Source organism: Capra hircus, chromosome 3 (assembly GCF_001704415.2).
Source record: "Capra hircus breed San Clemente chromosome 3, ASM170441v1, whole genome shotgun sequence".
Classification (NCBI taxonomy): Eukaryota; Metazoa; Chordata; class Mammalia; order Artiodactyla; family Bovidae; genus Capra; species Capra hircus.
Window position 1 is genome coordinate 17,903,209 of NC_030810.1, and position 23,897 is coordinate 17,927,105.

Consider the following 23,897-nt stretch of genomic DNA (forward strand, 5'->3'; position numbering starts at 1 on the left):
CGAAGGATTGGAGTTTCAGCTTCAGAATCAGTCCTTCCAATGAATATTCAGGACTGATTTCCTCTAGGATTGACTGATCACTTCATGGCGAGTCTGTTTTCTGGGAGTGTCGGACAGCCGTTCTGTAACCAGGCTAGATATGTCCTGAGAAGCTGGGGGAGGTGGGTTGAGCGCCTAAAGAGGGCGTTCGAAGATTTGGGGGTGGGGGATGGGCGAGCAGGAGCGAGGTCTGAGGGAGGCGGGTGAGCTAGGACCGGTTGCCTGGAGACAGCTTGGGACTCTGTTGCCTGGAGACAGCCTTTGGCCTGGCACTTGGTGAGCGTCTGGCGAGGTGAGGGGGCGCTGTACTGACTGGACACAGCAGAGCCAAGGCCATGGCTGGACACCAGAAGGAGAAAGCGATCGTAGATGAGGTCCACCAGAACCAGATCCTGCGGGAACTGTACCTCAAAGAGCTACGAACCCAGAAACTCTACACGCAGTATCACGTGAATCCACTCCGCAAGGGTGAGGGGCGCTACCGGAGGGAGCAAGGGAAAGAGGGCGCCCCGCGGGAAGGAGCCGGCAGGGGTGCAGAGCAGGGGGTGCGGGGTGGAGCCCAGTAGGAGACGCCTCCTCTGACCTCGCCCCTAGTCTCAACATTCCAGAACTATGACTTTGGGGTTGGGGAGGGGGTCTCATTCCCCATCCCATCAAACAGATGTGTTAAAATGCATCCACATCCTGATTAAATATTTTATTGTAACAAATTTGAAAGGTTCTTTATAAATTTGCTTTTGAAATATTTTGCAGGGTTTTGTGTTTTGTTTTGCATATGTTTTGGTTTGTTGTTAATATGTTAAAGCATTTCTTTCCATCTTCTTATATTGTCTGAAGACCTTCAGAAAATTTAAGCGGCACAGACTCAAGACCCAACATGCCCCCTAATTAGATGGCCCCACTCCAACTCTTCTCACTTTGCACATTCCTGGGCCAATTTCATCTGGTCCTGTAACATCAGCTCCCTCTAAAGGCCACCGAGTCTCAAATGGAGACCCAGACCCACGTCCACAACCACCTCCCAGCTCCCTTTCCCTGGTTCATCCCGCACCCCTCTCCCACCTGTGGCTGCTCCAGAAGATCTTGTTTTAAGCACAAGGCACCACAGCCATTCTCTCTCCCTAGTTAGAAGCCTGGGAGTCATCCTCAGTCTCTCTCTCTGTCCACACAGCTCAGTAGGCACCGTACTGTTTCTTTCCTTAGCGTTTCTCTCACAGGACAGGTTCCCACATTCCTGCCTCAGTGGGAGATGCCATCACGCAAGACTGCCAGTCCTCACTTAGCTGGGCCCTCTCTCCATCCGGCCTCTGAAGCCTCAGCAGGACCCTCCTCACTCCTGCCTGCATTGATCTGATGCTCTCCTAACTCTCTTTCTCCCTCCAGGCCCAGCCCTCCAACCCTCCCCTATACCATAACTGGTGAGAGCTATGCTAAAGGGGATTCGATCATCCAGTCTCAGAGGCCCCGCAGCTTCTGAGCTGAGGTTTACCCTGATCAGAACGTAAGGCCCCTGCGGATGTGGTTCTGCTGCCCACCCAGCTTTATCCCAGCTCCCCTTTACCTGCACCCTGTTCCTTTAATAAACATTTTAGTGTCTATTCTGCAGCGTCCACAGGCTCTTTTCTGTCCCACCATATCTGAATGCGTGGATTTCCTAAATCACCATGCTATTCCCCACCTCTTCACTTTCTCTTCTTTCTGAATTCTCCTCTAGCCCTTGTTGTTCGTCACTCAGTCATGTCCGACTCTTTGCGACACCAGGCTTCCTTGTCCTTCACCAGCTCCTGGAGCTTGCTCAAACTCATGTCCATGGAGTCAGGGATGCCATCCAACCATCTTATCCTCTGCCATCCCCTTCTCTTCCTGCCTTCAATCTTTCCTAGCATCAAGGTCTCTTCCAATGGGAAAAGGCCCCCCAGTCCTGGACCTGATTAACTGTAGTCCACAGCAGCCCAGCTGTGTAGAAGAAATGGATTGCCATTATTTTAAAATAAGATTTGCATATAGTTAAGGTATACCATTGACATTTAAATATACATTTATGCAGTGAAATAATTAGGACAGTCACTTATTTAAGCATAACCACCTCCTCACATAACTTACCTTTGGGGGCTGGGGGTGGGGGATGAGAGTACAGAAAATGTATATCTTCATTTTGCTTATGATAACCTGGTTTTCCTCTGGAGTCCCCAACTACTAATTTCAAGAAAACCACTTAACATCCAATTCTGTTTAAGCTTGGCCCATTTCAACAATTTTCATAATCCCCTCCAGCAGTGTCCAGGTTTCCTATGAAAAGTGCTTGGTCTCTCAGCTCACAATCGTTGGGCACATGATTAATATGATCCATTGGGGTTAAGTGAGGAAATATTAGAATTTATACCTATCATTATACTTATGTATAAAGAAAGAAATGATGCTTTGTTAATATATGACAATAGAACATAGAGACTGTATCAATATACACATGTGAAAGTTTTTGTCTTTTTTACTGGTAGGAGATAGGGATAAAACACGTGGAGACCACTGGTTCCTTCTGGCCTCTGCTCACTTACTACTTCCATCCACCTAGCTCCCTCCACCAGAATTACTCTGCTCCTTGATATTTCTCTAACTCACCAAGCTCACTCTTGGATCTTCCCCATGTATCTCACACAGCAAGTTTATTCAGGACTCTGCTCCTCTGTCTGTCTTTAGAGACATATCACCTACACTGTGCCCACCATCAACATGGGTTTATCCATATAATGTGCTCTATGCGGTTGTGCATCTTACTTATATTTGCCTGATATTATATATCTGTTTATTGAGTGTCACCACAAGTAGAGTGAAAGCTCCGGGAGAACAGGGACCTTCTCTGTTTGTTCGCAGCCCTACCTCCACTGCATCAGTAATTATGAGTTGAATAGATGTCTGTGGACCCTCTACCTGGTACCACACGGCCTCCTGGGGATATATCACTGTCTCTGGCTGCCTGATACATCTACATCTCCATAGGCCAGTCTGTCCAAGAGAACATTCCAAACTAATGGAAATGTTCTCTGTCTGTGCGGCCCTGAATGGCAGCCAGTAGCCATATGTGGCTGTTGATCACTTGAAATGCGGCTGTGGGACTGATTTTCAATTGTATGAAATTTAAATTACTCAAATTCGAGTCGCCACACATGGCTGGTGGCCATCATCAGGACAGTGCCTCTCAGACTGTGAGGTCCTTGAAGATCCTATGCCCTAGTGCCCAGCATAATATCTGACACTGGACAGACACTGACAAAATGCTAAATGGGTATCCAGCATAGGGAGGGTCTTAGAAAGGCCAGGGAGAAATTTTTTTTAACTTGAACCTATGATGCTGTTTTTCTCTAGTTCACACAATCACCAGAAAGCCCATGTCTTGGCATGATAACCTGGAAGAACCTGCAGACGGTAAGTCCAGGATTTGAGAATGACGTTGAGACAGAGACAGAGAGGCAGCCGGCTGGGAGACTCTCTGGGGAGTGGTTCCTTAGGGCAGGCCTCAGTCCTCTGTCTGATCATCTGAAAGCTGAACTCATACCAACAAAACTCACGAGAAACCAACATTTTCAAAACTGCCAGTTTATTAACTGTCAAGCCAAAAATCATGTTCCTCATGGCCCTGACATTGCGTTTGTTCATCCATCCAATACTTAGCTGATAATAAGCACAGGTTCTGGAGTTCTACTGACTGAGTTCAAATCCTGGTTCTGCCATTCATTAACTGTGTGACTTCGGGCAAGTTTTTTTTAACATTTCTGAACCTATGTCTTAGAGGTGTTGTGAGAATCAAACAATGTATTGCAAGTGTTTAAAACAGCATCTAGGGCCCCGCGCTGCCCAGACTAGGAAACAGTACAGTCAAGATGGCTAAAGGTGACCCCAAGAGATCAAAGGGCGAGATGACTGCTTATGCCTTCTTTGTGCAGATGTCCAGAGAGGAACATAAGAAGAAAAACCCAGAGGTCCCTGTCAATTTTGCTGAATTTTCCAAGAAATGCTCTGAGAGGTGGAAGACTGTGTCTGGGAAAGAGAAGTCCAAATTCAATGAAATGGCAGAGGCGGATAAAGTGCCCTGTGATCGGTAAATGAAGGATTACGGACCAGCTAAGGGAGGCAAGAAGAAGAGGGACCCTAATGCCTCCAAGAGACCACCATCTGGATTTTTCCTATTCTGCTCTGAATTCCGCCCCAAGATCAAGTCTATAAACCCTGGCATCTCTATTGGAGATGTGGCAAGGAAGCTGGGCGAGATGTGGAGTAACTTACGTGACCAGGAGAAGCAGCCATACACCAACAAGGCAGCGAAGCTGAAGGAGAAGTGGGAGAAGGATGCCGCAGACTAGGTCTAAATGGAAGTTGATGGCGCCAAAGGTCCTGATAAAGTTGCCCGGAAAAAAGTGGAAGAGGAAGACAAAGAGGAGAAGAAGGAAGAAGGGGAGGAGGAGGAGGATAAATTTAAAAAGCTGTTGCATCTTCTCCTTGTGAATACCTTAGAGCAGGGAGCACTGTGATTGACACACCTCTCTTCCAAGACGGGTCTGTTGCCCTCATTAGGTTTAACTACCCGATTGGATCATGATCACATCGTAGCCTCTCCAAGTGCTCTAGCATTGTCAGTGGTTTACAGGAAGTGGCCATGGGTATCTGGAGCACCCGGAAACTGTATCAAAGTTGTGCATATTTCCAAATATTTTTAAAACGAAAAGGCTCTCGTCGTCTCACTCTGTGCACTTTGCTGTTGGTGTGACAAGGCTTAAAGATGTTTCTGGCACTTTTTTAAAAATCTGTAAGGTGGTGTGTTAATCCTATGGTCATTGGCTAGAACTTCCGAGTTTTCAACTGTACATATCTATAGTTTGTACAAAGAACAAAGCAACGAAGACACACTCTTGACGTCAGGCTCCTTGCTTGGTGTGGAGGCTGTGGGGGCGATGCCTTCCGGAGAGGGCATAGCTCAGGGCGTGCACTGTGGGGCTGGACCTGTGAACACCGCAGTGGGCATCCATTTAGCTTCAGGTTGTCTTGTTTTTGTATATAGTGACACAGTATCCTACTGCCGTTCTTAGCTGTGGAAAAGGGGGCAGGGGTCAGCTGGCATGAGAAGTGTTTTGGATCCTTTTTAGTTGAAGTGCCGTAGTTTTAAACTGTTTGTTTTCTTTTTTAAAAACAAACCGTAGAACTCTTCATTGTCAGAAAAGCCAAGAGCCACAGCACCAGTGAAAGTTCAAGAACCTTCTATACTAAACATGAACTGCAATGTTCTGTTTTTTTTTTGTATGTTTAAAATGCTGAAATGTTTTTGAAGTTAAATAAACAGTATTATGTTAAAAAAAAAAGTATCTGGTACATGGTGATCAGGACATGTTATTAATATTATTTTCATTATTACCCTGTGATAGTCACTAGAATGGGGCTGGGAATGTCATACCATAGGCAAAGAGACAGACATGTAAATACCCAGGTAAACAGAGAGCTAGACTGGGATGGCAGCAGCATAGGAAACAGGTGCCCACTTCAGACAGTGAAGTTCTGGAAAGTTCTCCTGGAGAAGGTGAGGTGGGGTATGTTATGTGTAGAAGAATGCAGGACATTCTGGTTACATGGGAAAGCACAGAAATGAGACACCAGCATGGCCAAGAACTGGGAGTAGTTTGGCATGGCTGTGATAATACGGGTAAGTGGGGCCACATTTAAGAATGAGGGAAGAAGATACTTGATAGGAAGCCTGACTCTTCTGACAAGCTTTTCTCTTTCCCCTCTACCTTCTTAGGGTGGAGTTTGATTGAGGCAGGATGTGTGATTTTTGTAGGAGAGAGGGTGGGAAGTGCAGGTGGGCAGGAGGAGGGAGGATTTCACAGCATCGTGGAGACAGACAAGGAAATAGGCTGACAGAGAACAAGGAAGTGAGGTTTCCATCTGTAGGGGAGACACCAGCCTGGCTAGAGCAAAGGATAGCAGCTGGGGACTTATAGCAATAAGGAAAATAGCAGGTGGTAAGGACTTCATTACAAGCCGCGTTTATTCAGGATAAGATCGGCCCAGGGCCAAGTCCTTTATTTTTTAATTCCATTCTCTAACATCTTGCTGAGGTAGATATCTTCCTCCCATTTTACAGATGAGCAAAGTGAGGCCCAGAGAAGTTAAACCACCTGTCAAGCTGGTAGTAGAAGGGCCAGGAATGTCTGACTACAAGCCAGCTTCTTCCCCTTGTCAGACTACCTCCCTCAAACTGAGACTGGATAGCGTAGATTGAAAGTGAAAGCTACTTAAGTCCTTCAGGTGTAGAGCTAGAAACATACCTGGTGTTGAGAGCCATGCTGATTTCAATCCACAAGGATCTGACCTCACTTCTTATCGTCCAGCTCCTCACCGTCTCTTCGGCAGCTTCATTGCCCAGACTTGCTCCTGCCCCGGGGGCCTTTGTTCTTGCTGCCTGTGGTGTGCTCCTCCTCTGCCTCTCTCAGGGCTGGCACTGGCAAGGCATCCGGAGAGGCCTCCCCTCGTCATCCTAAGTAGCCAGCCCTGCCTCCCCTGCCCCCGGGCCTATCCCGTCTTCACAGTGTGCATCACTGCCTGCCTCTATGTGGCTTGTTTTTCTTTTTCTTTTTAACTTTCCATTTTATATTTATATTGGAGCATAACCAATTAATAATGTGGTAGTTTCAGGTGCACAGCAGAGCAACTCAGCCACACATACACATGTATCCATTATCCCCCAAACTCCCCTCCCACCCAGGCTGTCACCTGACATTAAGCAGAGTTCCCCGTGCTATACAGCAGGTCCTTGTTGGTTACCCACTTTAAATACAGCAGGGAGTACATGTCGGGTTTTATACTTGTATATTGCATCCCCTGACCTCTCACCCAGTCTACATCACCAGGAGACCAGGAACCATGTCTACCTCACTCTGCTCTGCCTCCAGGGCCCAAACAGTGCCTGGCACAGAGTTTGTTCTCAACAGATGTTTGTTGAGAGATGCGTGGAAGAACCAGATGCCTATGTCTTGACGTCTAGGCAAGCCTTGGAGGCTGATGCTCTGCCTGTCAGGAGGTTGTGCCAGAGTCAAGGGCACAGCATCTCTCATTGGTCCCCAAACCTGACTCTTTTGTAACCCCTGCCTTATCTCCCAGCCAGGTTTCTAAATCTTATCCACCATGCTGCCCAGGGACCGAGAAAGAAATACCCAGAGACACAGACTGAAGGTCAAGAGATTGGATGGGATTCTGAGCCTTTGGTAAGTGGGTCTCCTTTACTTGAAAGGTCAGGGGTAATCCAGCAGTGGTTAAGGAAACAGAGTATGGAGCCAGCTGCCTGGACTTGAACTCTGGCTGGTCCCTGTGTGACCCTGGGAAGTGACTAAGCTTCCTCCTAGTACAATGGAGATAATCCAGCATGTCTCTCATGAAACTGTTCTGAGGATTATATGAGACAGTGCTTAGAACACAGTGCCTGGTACAAAGTGAATACTGCTAAGTGTGGATTAAACAAAGCTTGCTGATGTCAGATGGCCTGAGTGCTCTCCCAGCTGTTAGTAGAGTGGTCTCGGGCATGTCACCTACATCTCTAAATTCTGGCCCCTTCTCTGGAAAATGTGAATGCTAGTAACATATTTGTGTCATTGATTGGAAAAATACCACTAAGTGCAAGGAGCCTGGGAAATGCAGTCTTTAGCATCAGTTCAGTTCAGTCGCTCAGTCATGTCTGACTCTTTGCGACCCCATGAACCACAGCGCAGGCCTCCCTGTCCATCACCAACTCCCGGAGTTCACCCAAACTCATGTCCATCGAGTCGGTGATGCCATCCAACCATCTCATCTTCTGCTATCCCCTTCTCCTCCTGCCCTCAATCTTTCCCAGCATCAGGGTCTTTTCAAATGAGTCAGCTCTTCGCATCAGGTGGCCAAAGTATTGGAGTTTCAGCTTCAACCTCAGTCCTTCCAGTGAACACCCAGGACTGATCTCCTTTAGGATGGACTGGTTGGATCTCCTTGCAGTCCAAGGGACTCTCAAGAGTCTTCTCCAACACCACAATTCAAAAGCATCAATTCTTCGTCACTCAGCTTTCTTCACAGTCCAACTCTCACATCCATACATGACTACTGGAAAAACCATAGCCTTGACTAGACGGACCTTTGTTGGCAAAATATGATCTCCCTAAACGATATAGGGCTCCTGTTCCTAAGAAACACAGGATTTTGAAGAGACCTGAAGAACCTGATGAACTTCCTGTCGCACTTGTCTTTCAATTCTGATTATGTCACCTTCATTTCACAAACAGGGTTTAGCAAGAAAAAGCACCAGGGGCCACACATCAGGAGACTGGGACCCGAGTCAAGTCCAGGTCCCTGCAAGACCAGGTCTTCCCCCTTCCCCACAGGTTTCTTTCTGACATCTGCCTCCTCCTCTCTAGGTCAACCCGCAACGTGAAGACCGCAGGCTGAACCACTTTAAGGTCTACAAAGACATCACTCTGTACAAGGCTAAAATGTGGAGCTTGGGAGAAGATGATCGCCACAAGTAGTATTCCCTCAGCGCTGGCAATCCTTGTCATTAATGCCAAAGTGTGTGCTGCCCAGGTAAATAAAGGCACTTTTTAGCCTTGGTCTGACTATTTCTGTGTCCAGAATCTCACATTTCTCCCTTCTGCCCAAGTTCACCAGTCCACATCCTTAATCTTATAAACCAGGGAGAGAATTCCAGTTAAAGATGGCAAACTAAGTGTATACAATATCTCCTCTGCCTTCTAGACCCCGATAAAGAACAATAAATTGATTTTTAAAAGATAAATGAGAAACATTAGCAACCAAGAAAACTGAAGCCAATGCTTAGAAGATGGAAAGCTGGTGGAAGAGGGTGGAGGAAACCACAAATGCGAGCTGAGTGGGGCACCTCTGAGCACAGAGTCCTATCCCCCCCAGATCTCTGGAGAGGGGTCAGGATTCTGGACAGAATGGGTGTGAGGCAAGGAACTGAAGGAGGGAGGGAGTCTGCTGGGAGTCCCATTGCACACCCCAGCGCCAGATGCTTAACAGCTCCCACACTGGAGGTTTACTCTTGGAGGAATGGGCAAAGGCCAGGGCTCGGAGACACTAAGACGTGGGCTAGGAGTAAGTGTGAGCCTGAAATCAATGAACATTTGTGAAAGGAGGGATGAACCCCTCACCCACCAGGCTGCATTTTTACCCTGGCTTTGAAGCTAGAGGGCTCCTTTTTGGGAAAATGAGCCAGCTCTAAAGAACTGGCCCCCAAAGACCCCCACATGGTACCATTTGAAGGTTCTGGGAAGAAAGAACCAGGGACCATCCAGGCAGCTGAACACACAGAAGTGCTGGGAGAGTTACTCACCCAAGGACTGCACGGACATTCTGTGCACCCCACTTATCACTTCCCCCACACCTGCCCAATACCTTGTTCTCCGTGTATCTTCCATCTGGCTGTTGCTGACTTATACCTTGAAGAGTGAAGCCATATACTGCTGAGGTCAGTCCTGTTTTTGAAATTGCCAAGACTGAATGGAAGCTGCAATCCTGAGTGGCCCCACCCTGACGGACATTTTCATCCAAGGATGGGCCAGATCAGTTATTTGTGACTACGTGGAGATCTAGAAGTGTGCAGTATCTCATGACTGTTACAGTGCGTCTGCTGTAAGGAATCCGTGGTCAATGACCAGGCGGTGACTTGTGATATCATAGAAAGAGATTTGATCTTTGTCATGGTTCCTGACACAGAGTCCTAAATCCTTTGTAATTTAAGTGATAGAGGTGGTAGGAGGGTCTTTTGTTCTAATGAGGCGAGTCTTGGCAGCTTCTTGATAGTTTCAGGATTGGGGCTGCTCCCCAGGAAGACTAAACCTTGCTTAGAAACTTAAAACTTCCAGCCCCATCACCCAAAATCTGGGGAGCGAGGAGGAGCTCAAGATTGAACTAATCACTGATGGCCCATGATTTCATCAATAATGCCCACAAAGTGAAATCTCCATAAAGCCCCTAGACTGCAGGGTTTAGGGAGCTCCCAGGTTCAGTTCTGTTCAGTCGCACAGTCGTGTCCGACTCTTTGCGACCCCATGAACCGCAGCACAGGCCTCCCTGTCCATCACCAACTCCTGGAGTTTACTCAAACTCATGTCCATCGAGTCAGTGATGCCATCCAACCATCTCATCCTCTGTCATCCCCTTCTTCTCCTGCCCCCAATTCCTCCCAGCATCAGGGTCTTTTCAAATGAGTCAGCTCTTCGCATGAGGTGGCCAAAGTATTGGAGTTTCAGCTTTAGCATCAGTCCTTCCAATGAACACCCAGGAGATCTCCTTTAGGATGGACTGGTTGGATCTCCTTGCAGTCCAAGGGACTCTCAAGAGTCTTCTCCAACACCACAGTTCAAAAGCATCAATTCTTCGTCACTCAGCTTTCTTCACAGTCCAACCCTCACATCCATACATGACCACTGGAAAAACCATAGCCTTGACTAGATGGATCTTTGTTGGCAAAGTAACGCCTCTGCTTTTTAATACGCTATCTAGATTGGTCATGAGGTTTAGAGAGCTTCCAGGTAGGTATACATTAAGGCACTGGTGGGGGGAAGGGGCAGAAATTTAACTAGCAGGACTTGTGGCTTGAGTGTGCCTGGCACTTGGATGCACCTGGTCTTCCTTCAAGGTAGTGTAGATTGTTGCTCAGCTCCATTCAGTCACTCAGTCGTGTCCGATTCTTTGTGACCCCATGGACTACAGCACGTCAGGCTTTCCTGTTCATTACAAATTCCCAGAGCTTGCTCAAACTCATGTCCATTGAGTTGCTGATGTCATCCAACCATTTCATCCTCTGTTGCCCCCTTCTCCCGCCTTCAATCTTTCCCAGCATCAGGGTCTTTTCTGATGAGTCAGCTCTTTGCATCAGGTGGCCAAAAGATTGGAGCTTCAGCTTCAGCATCAGCCCTTCCAATGAATATTCAGGACTGATTTCCTTTAGGATTGACTGGTTTGATCTTGCAGTCAAGGGACTCTCAGGAGTCTTCTCCAGTGCCACAGTTCAAAAGAATCAATTCTTCGATGCTCAGCTTTCTTTGTAGTCCAACTCTCACATCCATACATGACTACTGAAAAACCATAGCTTTAACTAGATGGGCCTTTGTTGGCAAAGTAGTATCTCTGCTTTTTAATATGCTGTCTAGGTTGGTCATAGCTTTTCTTCCAAGAAGCAAGCGTCTTTTAATTTCATGGCTACAGTCACCATCTGCAGTGATTCTGGAGCCTGAGAAAATAAAGTCTGTCACTGTTTCCATTGTTTCCCCTTCTATTTGCCATGATCTTCATTTTCTGAATGTTGAGTTTTAAGCCAACTTTTTCACTCTCCTCTTTCACTTTCATCAAGAGGCTCTTAGTTCCTCTTCACTTTCTGCCATAAAGGTGGTATCATCTGCATATCCGAGGTTATTGATATTTCTCCCAGCTATCTTGATTCCAGCTTGTGCTTCATCCAACCCAGCATTTCACATGATGTGCTCTGCATATAAATTAAGTAAGCAGGGTGACAATATACAGCCTTGATGTACTCTTTTCCCTATTTGGAACCAGTCTTTTGTTTCATGTCTGGTTCTAACTGTTGCTTCTTGACCTGCATACAGATTTCTCAGGTGGCAGGTAAGGTGATCTGGATTTCCCATCTCTTGAATTTTTCACAGGTTGTTGTGATCTACACAGTCAGAGGCTTTGGTGTAAGCAATAAAGCAGATGTTTTTCTGGAATTCTCTTGCTTTTTTGATGATCCAACGGATGCTGGCAATTTGATCTCTGGTTCCTCTGCCTTTTCTAAATCCAGCTTGAACATCTGGAAGTTCATGGTTCGCGTACTATTAAAGCCTGGCTTGGAGAATTTTTAGCATTTTCTTGCTAGCATCTGAAATAAGTGCAAGTTTGAACATTCTTTGGCAGTGCCCTTCTTTGGGATTGCAATGAAAACTGACCTTTCCAGTTCTGTGGCCACTGCTGAGTTTTCCAAATTTGCTGGCATATTGAGTGCAGCACTTTCACAGCAATTTCACAGGTTTGAAATAGCTCAACTGGAATTCCATCACCTCCACTAGCTTTGTTCTTAGTGATGCTTCATAAGGCCCACTTGACTAAGGCATTCCAGGATGTCTGGCTCTAGGTGAGTGATCACACCATCATGGTTATCTGGGTCATGAAGATCTTTTTTGTACAGTTCTTCTGTGCATTTTTCCCACCTCTTCTTAGTATCTTCTGCTTCTGTTAGGTCCATCCATTTCTGTCCTTTATTGCATTTCATGCAAAGCTGGGCACAATAAAGGACAGATTGTTGCTAGATCACTGGATTTTCTCGAGTGGTCATTAACTTACAAATCTCCCAAACTCCTTTAAAATTACCTATTTTTAATCCTCTAGTGGGATTTGTAAACTAATTATCCTACTCTATCCCTATCAGATTCGCTTTCAACATTGTATCATTTGTACTTCCAATGTCACAAAATACCTCCAAGAGCCCCTTTAGCGTGAAGTTTTCTGCCAGGGTGACTTCCTCTGGGGCACCGTCCTCTCCACCATTTCCCTCATTCTATTTCAGCTCACATTCACTAGCTCTCTCGCCCCATCTCTTCTTAGTCCTGGAACAGCAGCCATGTCTCCATTCCCCGGCAACATATTCCTCCCATAACTCCATTTGCATCCTATTCAATTTTACTCCCAACTTTGTCACTTTCCATTTCTTTGGTCAATTCCCCCTTCCAGTTACTTACTTTTATGAAATGCCATGTGGGTTTATTGCTGAAGATGAGGAGGCAACACAACTGCTCTCTTTGCCACCTGTGCGTGCACTGAGTAACACGGGCAGGGACCCATTACCCACAGACTTTGACAGAAGCAATTTGGGGTCACTAACCATTGTGTATCTTTTAGGCAGTGGTTTCATGGACTGAAGAGCCAGCAGCAAAATCTCTACTTTCCACAGTTACTCGGTTCACAATATTTTGGTAACTGAAAGGTGAACAGTGTTGTCCAGGAACTGCTATTGATACGGCACCCTGACAGCTGAAGTCCACACTTATTGGTACAAAGCAAGAACAGCCTGGTCTTGGTCATGGCAACTACTAGCATCCTACCCATCCTTCCATGCATGGAATTACATTTGAAAGCAATGTGAGAGCTAATACTGAATGTAGCCTAATTATACTTTAAGAGTTGGAATGATAAAGTGATATAAATAAGCTCTATAAAGTATATCTCTGAAATTAAGTGATTCCATTTGCTATAAAAAGAAAAGAAAAAGGAAAGAAGGTACATCATCCAAACCCTATAGAAGTATTCAAATCAGTAACTTACTTTTGTCCCTACTAGTGTAAACTCTGCCAATCTTAAAACTCTCCTATGTTCCACTCATAATTCAAAGTTTCTTACGCTAAGGCTCCTAACTGGAATTACTATTCGTTACCCTATTCACTACTGTTGTACAAACTGTCAAAACAGGCTGGGGTAAAACATTGTGGTCTTCTGAGAATACGACCTATGTGCTTAGACTTTTGTTCACTTAGTTTACAAAAACTAAACTCATTCTTTTTGTTCTAGGAACAGTATCATAGGAAACCAGAGAGATCTTTTAGGTACCAATGATGCTACAAGAAGACCATGCAAAAATGAGTTGTTTTTTCTGCTTAAGCATCTAGAGTTCTCAGATATTTGTAGCCTCAAAATGTCTAAACTGGAATGGGGGCGGGGGCGGGGGCGGGGTGTGGTGAGGGGTGGGAAGCTGTCTTCCCTTCCTACCTCTCAAGACAGAGAAAATCCCAACATGAAACATGGCCTGCTCACAACATTCAACCTGCACACAGCTCCAAGCCGGCACTGGAGTACTTCAAATAAACACACACCACATGGCTCAGCAGACATTATGGAGAACCACCCCACCAAGCAAAATAATCCCACGCGGGTGTGTACTCTTCATTATACAGCAGGCAGTGTGCTAAGCATTTTGCACATATTAACTCACTGCTGACAGGAACCCTCTGTGGTAGATTCTATTATCATGCCTATATAGAAATGACAGAGCACAGAAAAATCAACTTGCCCAGGGTCAAACAGCAAGCACACAGCTGAGCCAGGTGTCAAACCTGGCAGTCTGGCCCCAGAGTCCATGCTTTTAACCTCCACAGGGCTCGTTTATTTATTATCATTAAATGGCAATATTATTTAATATGTAAAAGTAACCTCTAAATCTTTCAGTCCTGGGTTTTTAACCAAGAATATATATTTCTCTGAAAATTTTTCTTTAGTTTATTGAAAGAATTCTTACAAAAAGAAGCTAACAGAAGGGATCCAATTGCCTTGTGAAATCCCAAGTCCCTATCTCTTTTTCTTGGTGGTTGTATACAAAGATGCGGCTTGTTCAGTGTCTTCTGCTCTTCATTTTCTCTCTTGTCCGTTTTCCAGGTCTTTTCTGCAGAAAAGGAAATACCACGTGTGTTCACACAGCAGTTGGCCTTCTGCCCCAGGGTCTGGACACAAGGAAAGAAAGGGAGGGGGAAGGGAGGGGCGGGAGTGGAGGCTGCTCCAGCCCCCTCACTCCATACTCACATTTGGTCCTTTCTTTCCAGGCCTCTTGAGGCCCCTGCCATGAGCTATCTTGGCCCGGAAGCTGGATACATCATCATAGCTCTCACGAGTGTTCCACTTGGAGCCTTTCTTCTTCCCACCATAACCAAACTTCTCGTTTTTATAGCGTCTCTTGGCATTAGGCCTGGGAAAAAAGCAGTCTTACAGGTTACCCCCAACACTGCAAATCCTGGCAAATGTTACAATCCAACCATACCCTCAGTTTCCTCTCTGTAAACGAAGCCTGTAGATACTACTGTACCCAAAATCTCATCCTTGACCCAGTATTTCTACTCTATAAACTCCCCAGACAAGATCATCTACCTACAGCCTTAACCACCAAAGCAGGAAAACAAAGCAAGAATCAGGAAAAGATCTATCATGTGGCTCATCATTTATCTTCAGAGCCCATGGACTGTAGCCCACCAGGCTCCTCTGTCCATGGAATTTTCCAGGCAAGAATACTGGAGTAGATTGCCATTCCCTTCTCCAAGGGATCTTCCACACTCAGGGATCAAACTGAGGTCTTCTGCATTTCAGGCAGATTCTTTATCATTTGAGCAACCTGGGAAGCCCCATTTTTAAACTAAATCTTATTAAATCACCCTCAGTTGTTCCTAGTCCTCCCAAGGATATTAAAGGCAGTTAATGTTCGAGTGTAATACGTGTTAAAACTGATCATCCCACAGGAATCTCAATTCACCATATCCGAAGTCATAGTCACCTCCCTCCTAGACTGGTTTCACCTCCTGTATCTACAGCCTAACTTGAGGTTGGTGGTTCTACCATATACTCAGCTGCCCACACTATAACCTAGAGTGGATTATAATTCCTTCTTTCATTCTCTGCACCCAGCTCAATTACTGAGTCCTGCTAATTTGACCTCCTGAGTATTTCTTCAACCAATTTTCTCTTCTCTACCCCTATTACCACTTTCAGGTCATTATCCTTGTTCTCTGGACTTTTTAACGGTCCCCTGATCAACTTCCCTGCCTCCCTCACTTACACAAGTACCACTGTAATATTGAAAACATGAACATGACCTGCTCACCACTTTGAGTAAAGCCCATGAGCACCTCCCTGACTGCTGGAAATATCCCAGGCTCCTCACAACACTGCCCTGCAATCAGCCCAGGTCCTGCCAGCTACACCTCACCACTCCCTGCCTCACGGTAACCCCCATGACACCAAATCCTGGCTGTTTCTCACGCACAAACCTACTGTTCTCATCTCTACACTTCTGCTCATTCATGTCCTTCCATCTTCCCCAAACCCATGTCTCTCCTGTTCTCCTGGTTAATTCCTACTCATCTTTTAGACTAAGCTCCGGTGAACCCTTCTCCAGGAAGCCATCCCCAGACTCTGACCCCTGGACCATGTCACATATTTCTAAAATGGATTTCCAGACTTCTCCCTCAATGCCTCTATCACAGCATGGGCTATATTATACAGATATGATCATTCTCCTCAGGATGGGTGTCCAGGAATGCATAAAGGTGAACAAAAAGAACCAATAATAATATCCAACATTATCCCTTTTAATCTTTCTAATATAAGAGGTATTTACAATTTTTTTTTCATTTTCACAGATGAGGAAATTAACATTTAGGAAGGTGAAGTAACTTGCTCAAAACTACCCTAATGAGAGACAGAACCCAGATCAGAACACTAGGTCTGCACACAACCCTCACACATGAGGAATCAATTTCTACTGCATATTCACTGAAATCACCTCACTTGAACCTTCAAGAACTGATGTGGCTGAACAGGCCCATCACAGGGCCCACAGGTCTGGCCGCAGGCACAGCCACACTCCGTGCACTGAGGCCACACCAGGAACTGCGGCCCTGCATGCACCGCCACCAAAACAGAATGCAGCACTCACCCCTTCTTCATTTGCTGGCCTTTGGCTCCTTCTTTTGTGCTCCGTGCAACAGGCTTCTGATCTCCCTCAAGGAAGTCCAGTTTATCAGAGAAACCTGGGAGTGAAGTACTTTGATCAGCACCACAGTGTTTTAAAAAAAAGATTCAACTTCAAAAGAAGGATGTTACTTATGGAATTGGTATTAAGAGGCACATCTTGCTCCCCACACCATTCCCAAATGTGAGGTCCAATAGTTCCAAATCAATCCAGCCTTCAGATGTGTTTGATAGAATCAGCATGCACCCCTGCTCCCCTGCAGCCTTATGAGAGAAGACACTCACCTTTCTGATATTTCTTAATGGCACTCATCATGTGTGATTTCTCCTTCTGCCGCTTCTGAAGAACCTCTGTTTGCACCTGGATGTGGACACAGGACTGTTACACCCACTCCAAACCAGCACTCCAAATGTCTACAGTCTCTCAGTGACCAGGCTGTGACCACCACTGAGCAATGACTGTGTGCCACAACCATGTTAAGGCTCTAAGTAGAGTCTCAATTTCCCATCCCAACAACCCGGTGAAGCAGAAATTGTTATGACCCCAAAGCGAACCACAGAGAGACACTATAATTTGCCTAAGGCACACAGCAAGTGTGGAGCTGAGATTCACACCCAGGCAGTCTGCATTCTTACCCATGACACAACCTGCTACAAAACTGCACAAATCATGTTTACGTCAACATCCAATTCTCACCCTAATTATATCTGGGCAGATTAAATACCTAAACCACTGTTGCTAGGCATGAAAATACCAACAGAAAAAACAATCTCCCCAAAAAACAAACCAAAAAAAACTTTAAGGATAAAAAGAGATGCTTAAACTCTAAGGCAGGATTTATCCATCCCAACACTATGACAGTTTGGACAGGATCATTCTTTGTCAGGGGGAAGCATGGTCTGTCCTATGCATTGCAGGATGTTTAGAAGCCTCCCTGCTCTCCACCCACAAGCTGCCAACTGCACACTCCCCTCCACGGTATTGACCACCAAAAATGCCTCCAGACATTGCCCAATGTTCCCTGGTCAAACAAAATTATCCCCCATCAGACTGTGCTGGGAGGTCAGGTTTGGAAACCACTGATCTGGACCCAGCTCTTCACAGTACAAGTATGTTAAAGTACAGCCCAGAGAAGTGCCTGACTCGCTTATACTTCTGGTGACACAGAGGCGTCCAGGAGGGATTGTGTTTGTGGACACTAGCAACCCACGCTGCTATGAGATAGTAAACACACAATGGAACACACACCAGGCACAGAACCAACTGAGACCAGGCAATCTATGGGCAAACACCCTTGGCCCCATCCCTGTCTGTTGTCCTTCCCACCTTCTTTCCATATTTTCTAAGTGCTCGCAGCTGCTTAGCCTTTTCCGACTTCTCCATGGCGGCCTGTTTAGCCTGCAGTTTCTGTCGAATCTAAAACACAAAATGTTGTCAGCTTATGTTAATTGAAAATGGCATGGAAGCTGCTTAGGGTGCATGCAGCAGGGAGCAGACACACTGTGGAGTTCAAAGGAACCTTGTGAATCATCTACTCCAAGCCCTGTGCTTCACACACAAGGACAAAAAGGCCCAAAGGCTAACACCTTTATTCAAGACACCAAAAGTCTCAGCCTTGGAACCACAACATCAAGGTGACCTTCTTATTCCCAGTGTGCTGTTTGCTCTGTTAAACAAAACAGCTTGCTTGCCACTGAATCAGGAGAAAAGACTAACTTCTCTCCATCCATACCGTCTGCAGACTGTGGTGAAACCAGTATGCAGCTTTAGCCTCCTTCTCCAGTATACCATCTGCACTATAAAAACTCAAACAGATATCAGGTACCTAGCCGTTTGCATTAAAAATATACATTTCAGTTAAAGAATGAACAGTTATGAATTTGAAAGTGCAGAAATGGGTCTGGGTTCGTCTCTAGATTAGCTTCCTTGAGTACCACTGAGACAAGAAAATCCAGCTTGAGACCCAAGGGAACTATTTAGATATATCTTGGATTAGACATCAGTAATTCTTTGCCTCTCAAAGTTGAATAAGGACCAAATTCTACCTAACTGTTCAGTTCAGTTCAGTTCAATCACTCAGTTGTGTCCAACTCTTTGTGACCCCATGGACTGCAGCACGCCAGGCCTCCCTGTCCATCGTCAACTCCCAGAGTTTACTCAAACTCATATCCATTGAGTCGGTGATGCCATCCAACCATCTCATCCTCTGTCGTCCCCTTCTCCTCCTGCCCTCAATCTTTCCCAGCATCAGGGTCTTTTCCAATGAGTCAGCTCTTCACATCAGGTGACCAAAGGATTGGAGTTTCAGCTTCAGCATCCTTCCAATGAATATTCAGGACTGATTTCCTTTAGGACGGACTGGTTGGATCTTCCTGCAGTCTGAGGGACTCTCAAGAGTCTTCTCCAACAGCACAGTTCAAAAGCATCAATTCTTCAGCGCTCTGCTTTCTTTGTAGTCCAACTCTCACATCCATCCATGACTACTGGAAAAACCATAGCCTTAACTAGCCTTAACTTAACTTACCTAACTGTAAATTATGCCAAATCTGAGCCATATATTAATCCTTCATTCTAGAGCAGAGAAAAACTGAGGCTCAGAGAAAGGTAACTGTCTACAAGTTACAATGCTGCCCCGGCAACGGCAGGAAAGAACTGTTGTCTCTTCCAAACACCATGCCATGACCATGCCAGCTAGGAGATGCATAAAGATCATCTTTATCTTAGGGACCACACTTGTTACATTATCTTCCTCCCTTAACTGTTTTTATTAGGAAAAAGTCAACCTTACATTTGTCCAACTGGTGTTGATTAGCATGAATCTGACATAGGTAACTGAGATAATAATTTTCCTCTGACAACTGGCTCCCTACTAATGTGGTTATGGCTTTGTTTGTTTGAACATTAAGGGAGACAAGCCAGCTGTATAGACTTAAGTACAAAGCTTCAGTCTTCCAGAGAAAACCTTTTCCATTTCTTACCTTCTGCATCTGCTGATCAGACTTGGCCATCTCTGCAAAATAATCCGTAGGCCGCTTGGTAGGCACTTTGAGCTGATGGAGGCGGGGCAATACTGCAAGCACCGCTGCCTGGGCTTGACGGTAGCTGCAGATGTAGGACAAAGTGTGAAATAAGCTAAGGCAGAGAGGTCTTACATCCTTCTGACTGCCTCTCACAAGGTATCCAAGGTCGGAAGAGCCCGCAACACCTGACCTCCACCAGCAAGAACACACACACAAACAAAAATGGTAATAAAACCTCATTAACTCAGGAGAAATTTAGATGTACACTCTTTTAAAAGGGGTGGGAAGTATTGCTTAAAATGAATTAGTAGTTTAACAGAATGACCACTTTAGAAGTGCTCACTAACTTACAAATGCCAATTACACATTCTTATTTAGTCACTAAAAAAAAAGTCTATATAAGGATCCCACATAAGCAACATTTTGTTCTCATAATCAACTGCACAAAAAAATTTAAAACTTAGTATTTGAAAATAAACTGGACTTTAAATTGTGACTGCTGGACCACGGGGCCTTTCTCTCAACCACGGAGCATCTCCTACTCCTTAGTCCAAAGAAGCTTTCCTCCCTACTCCCAGGCTTAGGACACCTCGAAGGAACACATGCTCACGGCTTCCACCCTCTCCCCACTCTCTAGCACAGGGACCCACAAACTTTCCCACACTTGAAAGCATACATACAAGCTCATCTCACGCTTAAAGTCATCTTCTGGATCAACAGCTTTCGGATCCTGGTTCTGAGATGTTGACTGAGATCCACCGATTTCTGGTACCGGACCCAGAGTCACATCAAGCCTTTCAACCCATTCCAGATCCCGCTTGAATTCAGCCAAACACTGCTTCAGGCCATTCTAGGAAATTCAGACACCAAGCTCACAAAAAGGTAACAGGCCAACAAATGAAGTGCCAACCTCCAAGACCCCGACAGGTAGTTGACACTCTTGGCAATGCGCAGGTTGTGTCTTTCCTAGAACTAGAACGCAGTCTCTGGAGCACAACAGTGCCTCGCGCGCATCCCAAGTCTAGCATCCTCCGACCGGGCGCCCCAACTCACCACGTCGTTCACGGCCTTCTTCGGCCCCTCTAGCACCACGTTGAGGCCTGGCTTCAGAAGCCCTCGGGAAAACGCCTCCTGCAACTACAGGGCACGTTCTCCGGTGAGAATGGGAGAGTGAGGAACCCTCTTCCTCGCGCAGCCGCGCGAGCTCGGATGATACCTACCTCTCTGTCTGTGACAAGAGAGTCATCAGAATCGGAGTCCGAACCTGAGAGCGGGGGGGTGTCCATCTCACCGCGCGCGAGTCCACACCTACCGGAGGACGCGGAGTAGCCCGAGCCCCCCGCGCCTGGAAAAGGGCACCCCTCGCCGCTGCCGCTTTGCAGCCCCCTGCCCTCCTGCAGCGGACCCACGTGGACTGGAACGGCACGGGGGCAGACAGCTGCTCCTGAGCGCTCTGAGCAAAAGACTTCCGCTTCCGGGTGCTGACATACTTCCGGCTTGCCGTTGCTATAGGAACCGGTCCGGCGTCGGTGAGTGCCGGGTTGCTTCGGATTCGTAGGGGTAGTACACGGGACACACGCGTGGTCTGGTTATCCAGAGAGCAGAAGCTTACAGGTGGGAGAGATCCCTGGGGGTTGTCCAGAGGAGCAGGAAGCCGCGAGGGCGAAAGGAACGAGCAGACGCAGGAGCCGGGTCTGGGGCACCCGCGGAGATTGCTAAGGGGAGGGGGCGGAGGAGCAGTTCGGAGGCGGAGCCACGGGCTTGTCGCGGGGCGGGTGCGGCCGGGTGGGCGGGGTTTCGCGCGTGTCCGTGCTCACTAGCTGCGTTGCATCTTTAGCGGAACTACCCGACCATGTCTACTGTGGTAGCTCAGTCGCTGCATGTTTTTGGTCTTCGATCCCACGTGTCCAACAATGTCTTCTTCTTCGATGAACAGATCATTATATTTCCTTCAGGAAATCACTGTGTGAAGTACAATGTGGATCAGAAATGGCAAAAATTCATTCCAGGTAAAACTGTGTTTCCAATCTGACACCTAGGTAACCGTGTGAACCAAATATAACACCATAATCCCAATAGGATGATTGAAAGAAAACTTTTTTTGGACAATTTGAATATACATATAGTTTTATAGATGTAGAAGAAATACATGTCTACTTGCCTTATTTTAATGTATAGATTAATGAATCATCCATAAAGTCACATGTAAAATCCTGTTAATTTAAAGGTACTTATTTTCACTGTGATCTAATGGAAAAAAATTCTTTTGAAGAGTTTCATGCATCTTCATTATCACTCTCCTTGCCATCACCAGGGCTGCTTTTTGACTTCTCTAACAGTTTTCTAGAGTACACCACTTTCATTACAGACCTTTTGAATCCATTTATGATGAAAACACTAGAGATTTTACCCCAGGTCAGAAATAACCATTTGTATACTGTAACATTTGGGTTTGTTCACATTGGTCCTGCTAATGATATACATGATTTCCATACCTTCGCCACTCTTTTCCACTGTTTTCTGCGCTCAACCTCTTTTATTGTGACATGCATACAAAAGACTGTATACTACATATGTGTAGTATTTAAAGAACTATAGTAAAATGAAGCTTTGAAAATCTACCAAAAGGAGAGCAAATAGTACATTACCACTCCCAGTGTTTCTCCCTGACTTCATTCATCTCCCATGTGCCCACTCTCACTCCATCCTGGAATTTGTAATTATTCCCTGATTTCTCTGTATAGTTTTACCACATATTTATCTGTCTGGCCTTATGTAAGATATTGTTTTTGTTTGTGCTACTTTCCAACTTCGTATAAATGTAATGGTAGTGTATGTATTCTGTGACTTGCTTCTCTTGTTTAACAACATACTGTGAGATTCATGCCTTTTGTACATGCTAACTGAGTTCTTTTTATTGCTATGCAGTATTCCGTCATATGACTCTAATGTCTCAAGTATATTTATCCATTCTAGTGTTGATGAATATTTGAGAACCAACTTTTTTTTTTTTTTTTTTTTTTTTTGCTTCTCTGGTGGCTCAGATGGTAAAGAATCCGCCTGCAATGAGGATTCGATCTCATGGGGTTCGACCTGTGTTTGACCCCTGGGTTGGGAAGATCCCCTGGAGAAAGGAACAACTACCCAATCCAGTGTTCTGGCCTGGAGAGTTCCATGGACAGAGGAGCCTGGCAGGCTACAGCCCATGGGGTTGCAAAGAGACAGACACAACTGACTTTCACTTTCATTTTTTTTGCTATTTCAAACCATGCTGCTATAAGCATTCTTGCATTCAAGTGGTCTCATCTACTTGTGCAGAGATTCTCCAGGGCACACACCAAAACAGTAGTGTGGCAGTACTAGTTCACACTGCTGTTACCCCACAACCTCACCACCCCTTGCTATTGTTCTACTTCTAATGCTTTGTGCATTTACCTACTACTAATGAGGATGAGTATCTTTTCACATGATTAAGGGGCTGCTCCTGTTTAATCTTCTGTGCAATGTCTTGTTTAAATCTTTTATCCGTTTTCTATGTTTTGGGGGGTAATTTTCTTACTGATTTGTGGTCCCTCTATATTTTCTGTATGCTAATCCTCTGTCAGATGTATACATACTACAAATTTCTCCCAGTTTGGGGCTTGTGTTTTCTTCCTCCTTATGGTATCTTGATGGACAGAAATTCTTGGTTTTAATGAAATCAAATTTATCAACCTTACTCAAACTTATTAATATATTCTCCTATATTATCTCTTTGATACACTCTGCATTTACCTTTCATCTTTTTGGCTCTGGGTTAGGAGGGTGCTGAGTGTGTTAGGGGAATAGTGAAGAACCCAGTATGCCTGGAGCAGAGTGAATAGAGGAGGAGGAGTGAAAGGTGAAGCAGAGAAGTAAGCAGAGCAACGTCACATGGGCTTTGAGATCAAGGGCTCCTACTCTGAGTAAAATGAGAAGCTGGGATGGAGGACTCTGAGCAGAGCGACATGATCTGACTTATGTTTCAAAAGGTTCCTTCTGGCTACTGTTCAGAGAATAGATTTAAGGAAGGGCAAGAGAGGAAATAGGCGACCAGCTGAAGGACCATTGCTATAATCCAGGTGGGAGAACACAGTGGCTTGGAGCAGGTAGCAGGTAACAGGGATAATGAAAAGATATCAAAGCCTGGCTCTATTTTGAAAGTGGGGGTGACAGCTTTCCTCATCGACCTGATGTAGTTGGGAGAGAAAAGGAAGAAACAACTGAGTTGCTTTCAGTTGCCTGAGCAACTGTAAGGATGGAGTTGCTGCTAATAGCGACAGGAA

The 23,897-nt window shown here is 45.7% G+C and overlaps 3 protein-coding genes and 1 pseudogene across 3 annotated transcripts in view; 3 read left to right on the forward strand and 1 right to left on the reverse strand.

The window, feature by feature from the left end:
- On the forward strand, window positions 275-8,656 carry FAM183A (family with sequence similarity 183 member A). Its single transcript, XM_018046557.1, has 4 exons — window positions 275-507; window positions 3,403-3,462; window positions 7,186-7,289; window positions 8,466-8,656. The coding sequence occupies exons 1-4, from the start codon at window positions 375-377 to the stop codon at window positions 8,574-8,576; spliced, it is 408 nt and encodes a 135-aa protein (XP_017902046.1). The 5' UTR covers window positions 275-374; the 3' UTR covers window positions 8,577-8,656.
- Window positions 3,918-4,565, forward strand: LOC108635611 (annotated as a pseudogene).
- Window positions 14,307-21,060, reverse strand: EBNA1BP2 (EBNA1 binding protein 2). Its single transcript, XM_018042752.1, has 9 exons — window positions 20,814-21,060; window positions 20,647-20,730; window positions 20,274-20,443; window positions 19,552-19,675; window positions 17,900-17,989; window positions 16,858-16,933; window positions 16,538-16,631; window positions 14,635-14,797; window positions 14,307-14,497 (listed from the first exon to the last, which is right to left on the reverse strand). The coding sequence occupies exons 1-9, from the start codon at window positions 20,877-20,879 to the stop codon at window positions 14,447-14,449; spliced, it is 918 nt and encodes a 305-aa protein (XP_017898241.1). The 5' UTR covers window positions 20,880-21,060; the 3' UTR covers window positions 14,307-14,446.
- CFAP57 (cilia and flagella associated protein 57) overlaps window positions 21,446-23,897 on the forward strand; it is a 68,022-nt gene continuing 65,570 nt past the window's right edge. Inside the window, exon 1 of the mRNA XM_018042755.1 lies at window positions 21,446-21,602. Coding sequence (XP_017898244.1) covers window positions 21,446-21,602 — 157 coding nt within the window. The remainder of the gene's footprint in view (window positions 21,603-23,897) is intronic.

Coding starts and splice junctions, on each gene's coding strand:
- FAM183A (XM_018046557.1), top strand. CDS start 375: ATGGCTGGACACCAGAAGGAGAAAGCGATCGTAGATGAGGTCCACCAG. Junction 508..3,402: donor CGTGAATCCACTCCGCAAGG/GTGAGGGGCGCT, acceptor GTTTTTCTCTAG/TTCACACAATCACCAGAAAG. Junction 3,463..7,185: donor CCTGGAAGAACCTGCAGACG/GTAAGTCCAGGA, acceptor CTTATCTCCCAG/CCAGGTTTCTAAATCTTATC.
- EBNA1BP2 (XM_018042752.1), bottom strand. CDS start 20,879: ATGGACACCCCCCCGCTCTCAGGTTCGGACTCCGATTCTGATGACTCT. Junction 20,444..20,646: donor AGAAGGCCGTGAACGACGTG/GTGAGTTGGGGC, acceptor TGAATTTCCTAG/AATGGCCTGAAGCAGTGTTT. Junction 16,934..17,899: donor TTAGAAAATATGGAAAGAAG/GTGGGAAGGACA, acceptor GTCCACATCCAG/GTGCAAACAGAGGTTCTTCA.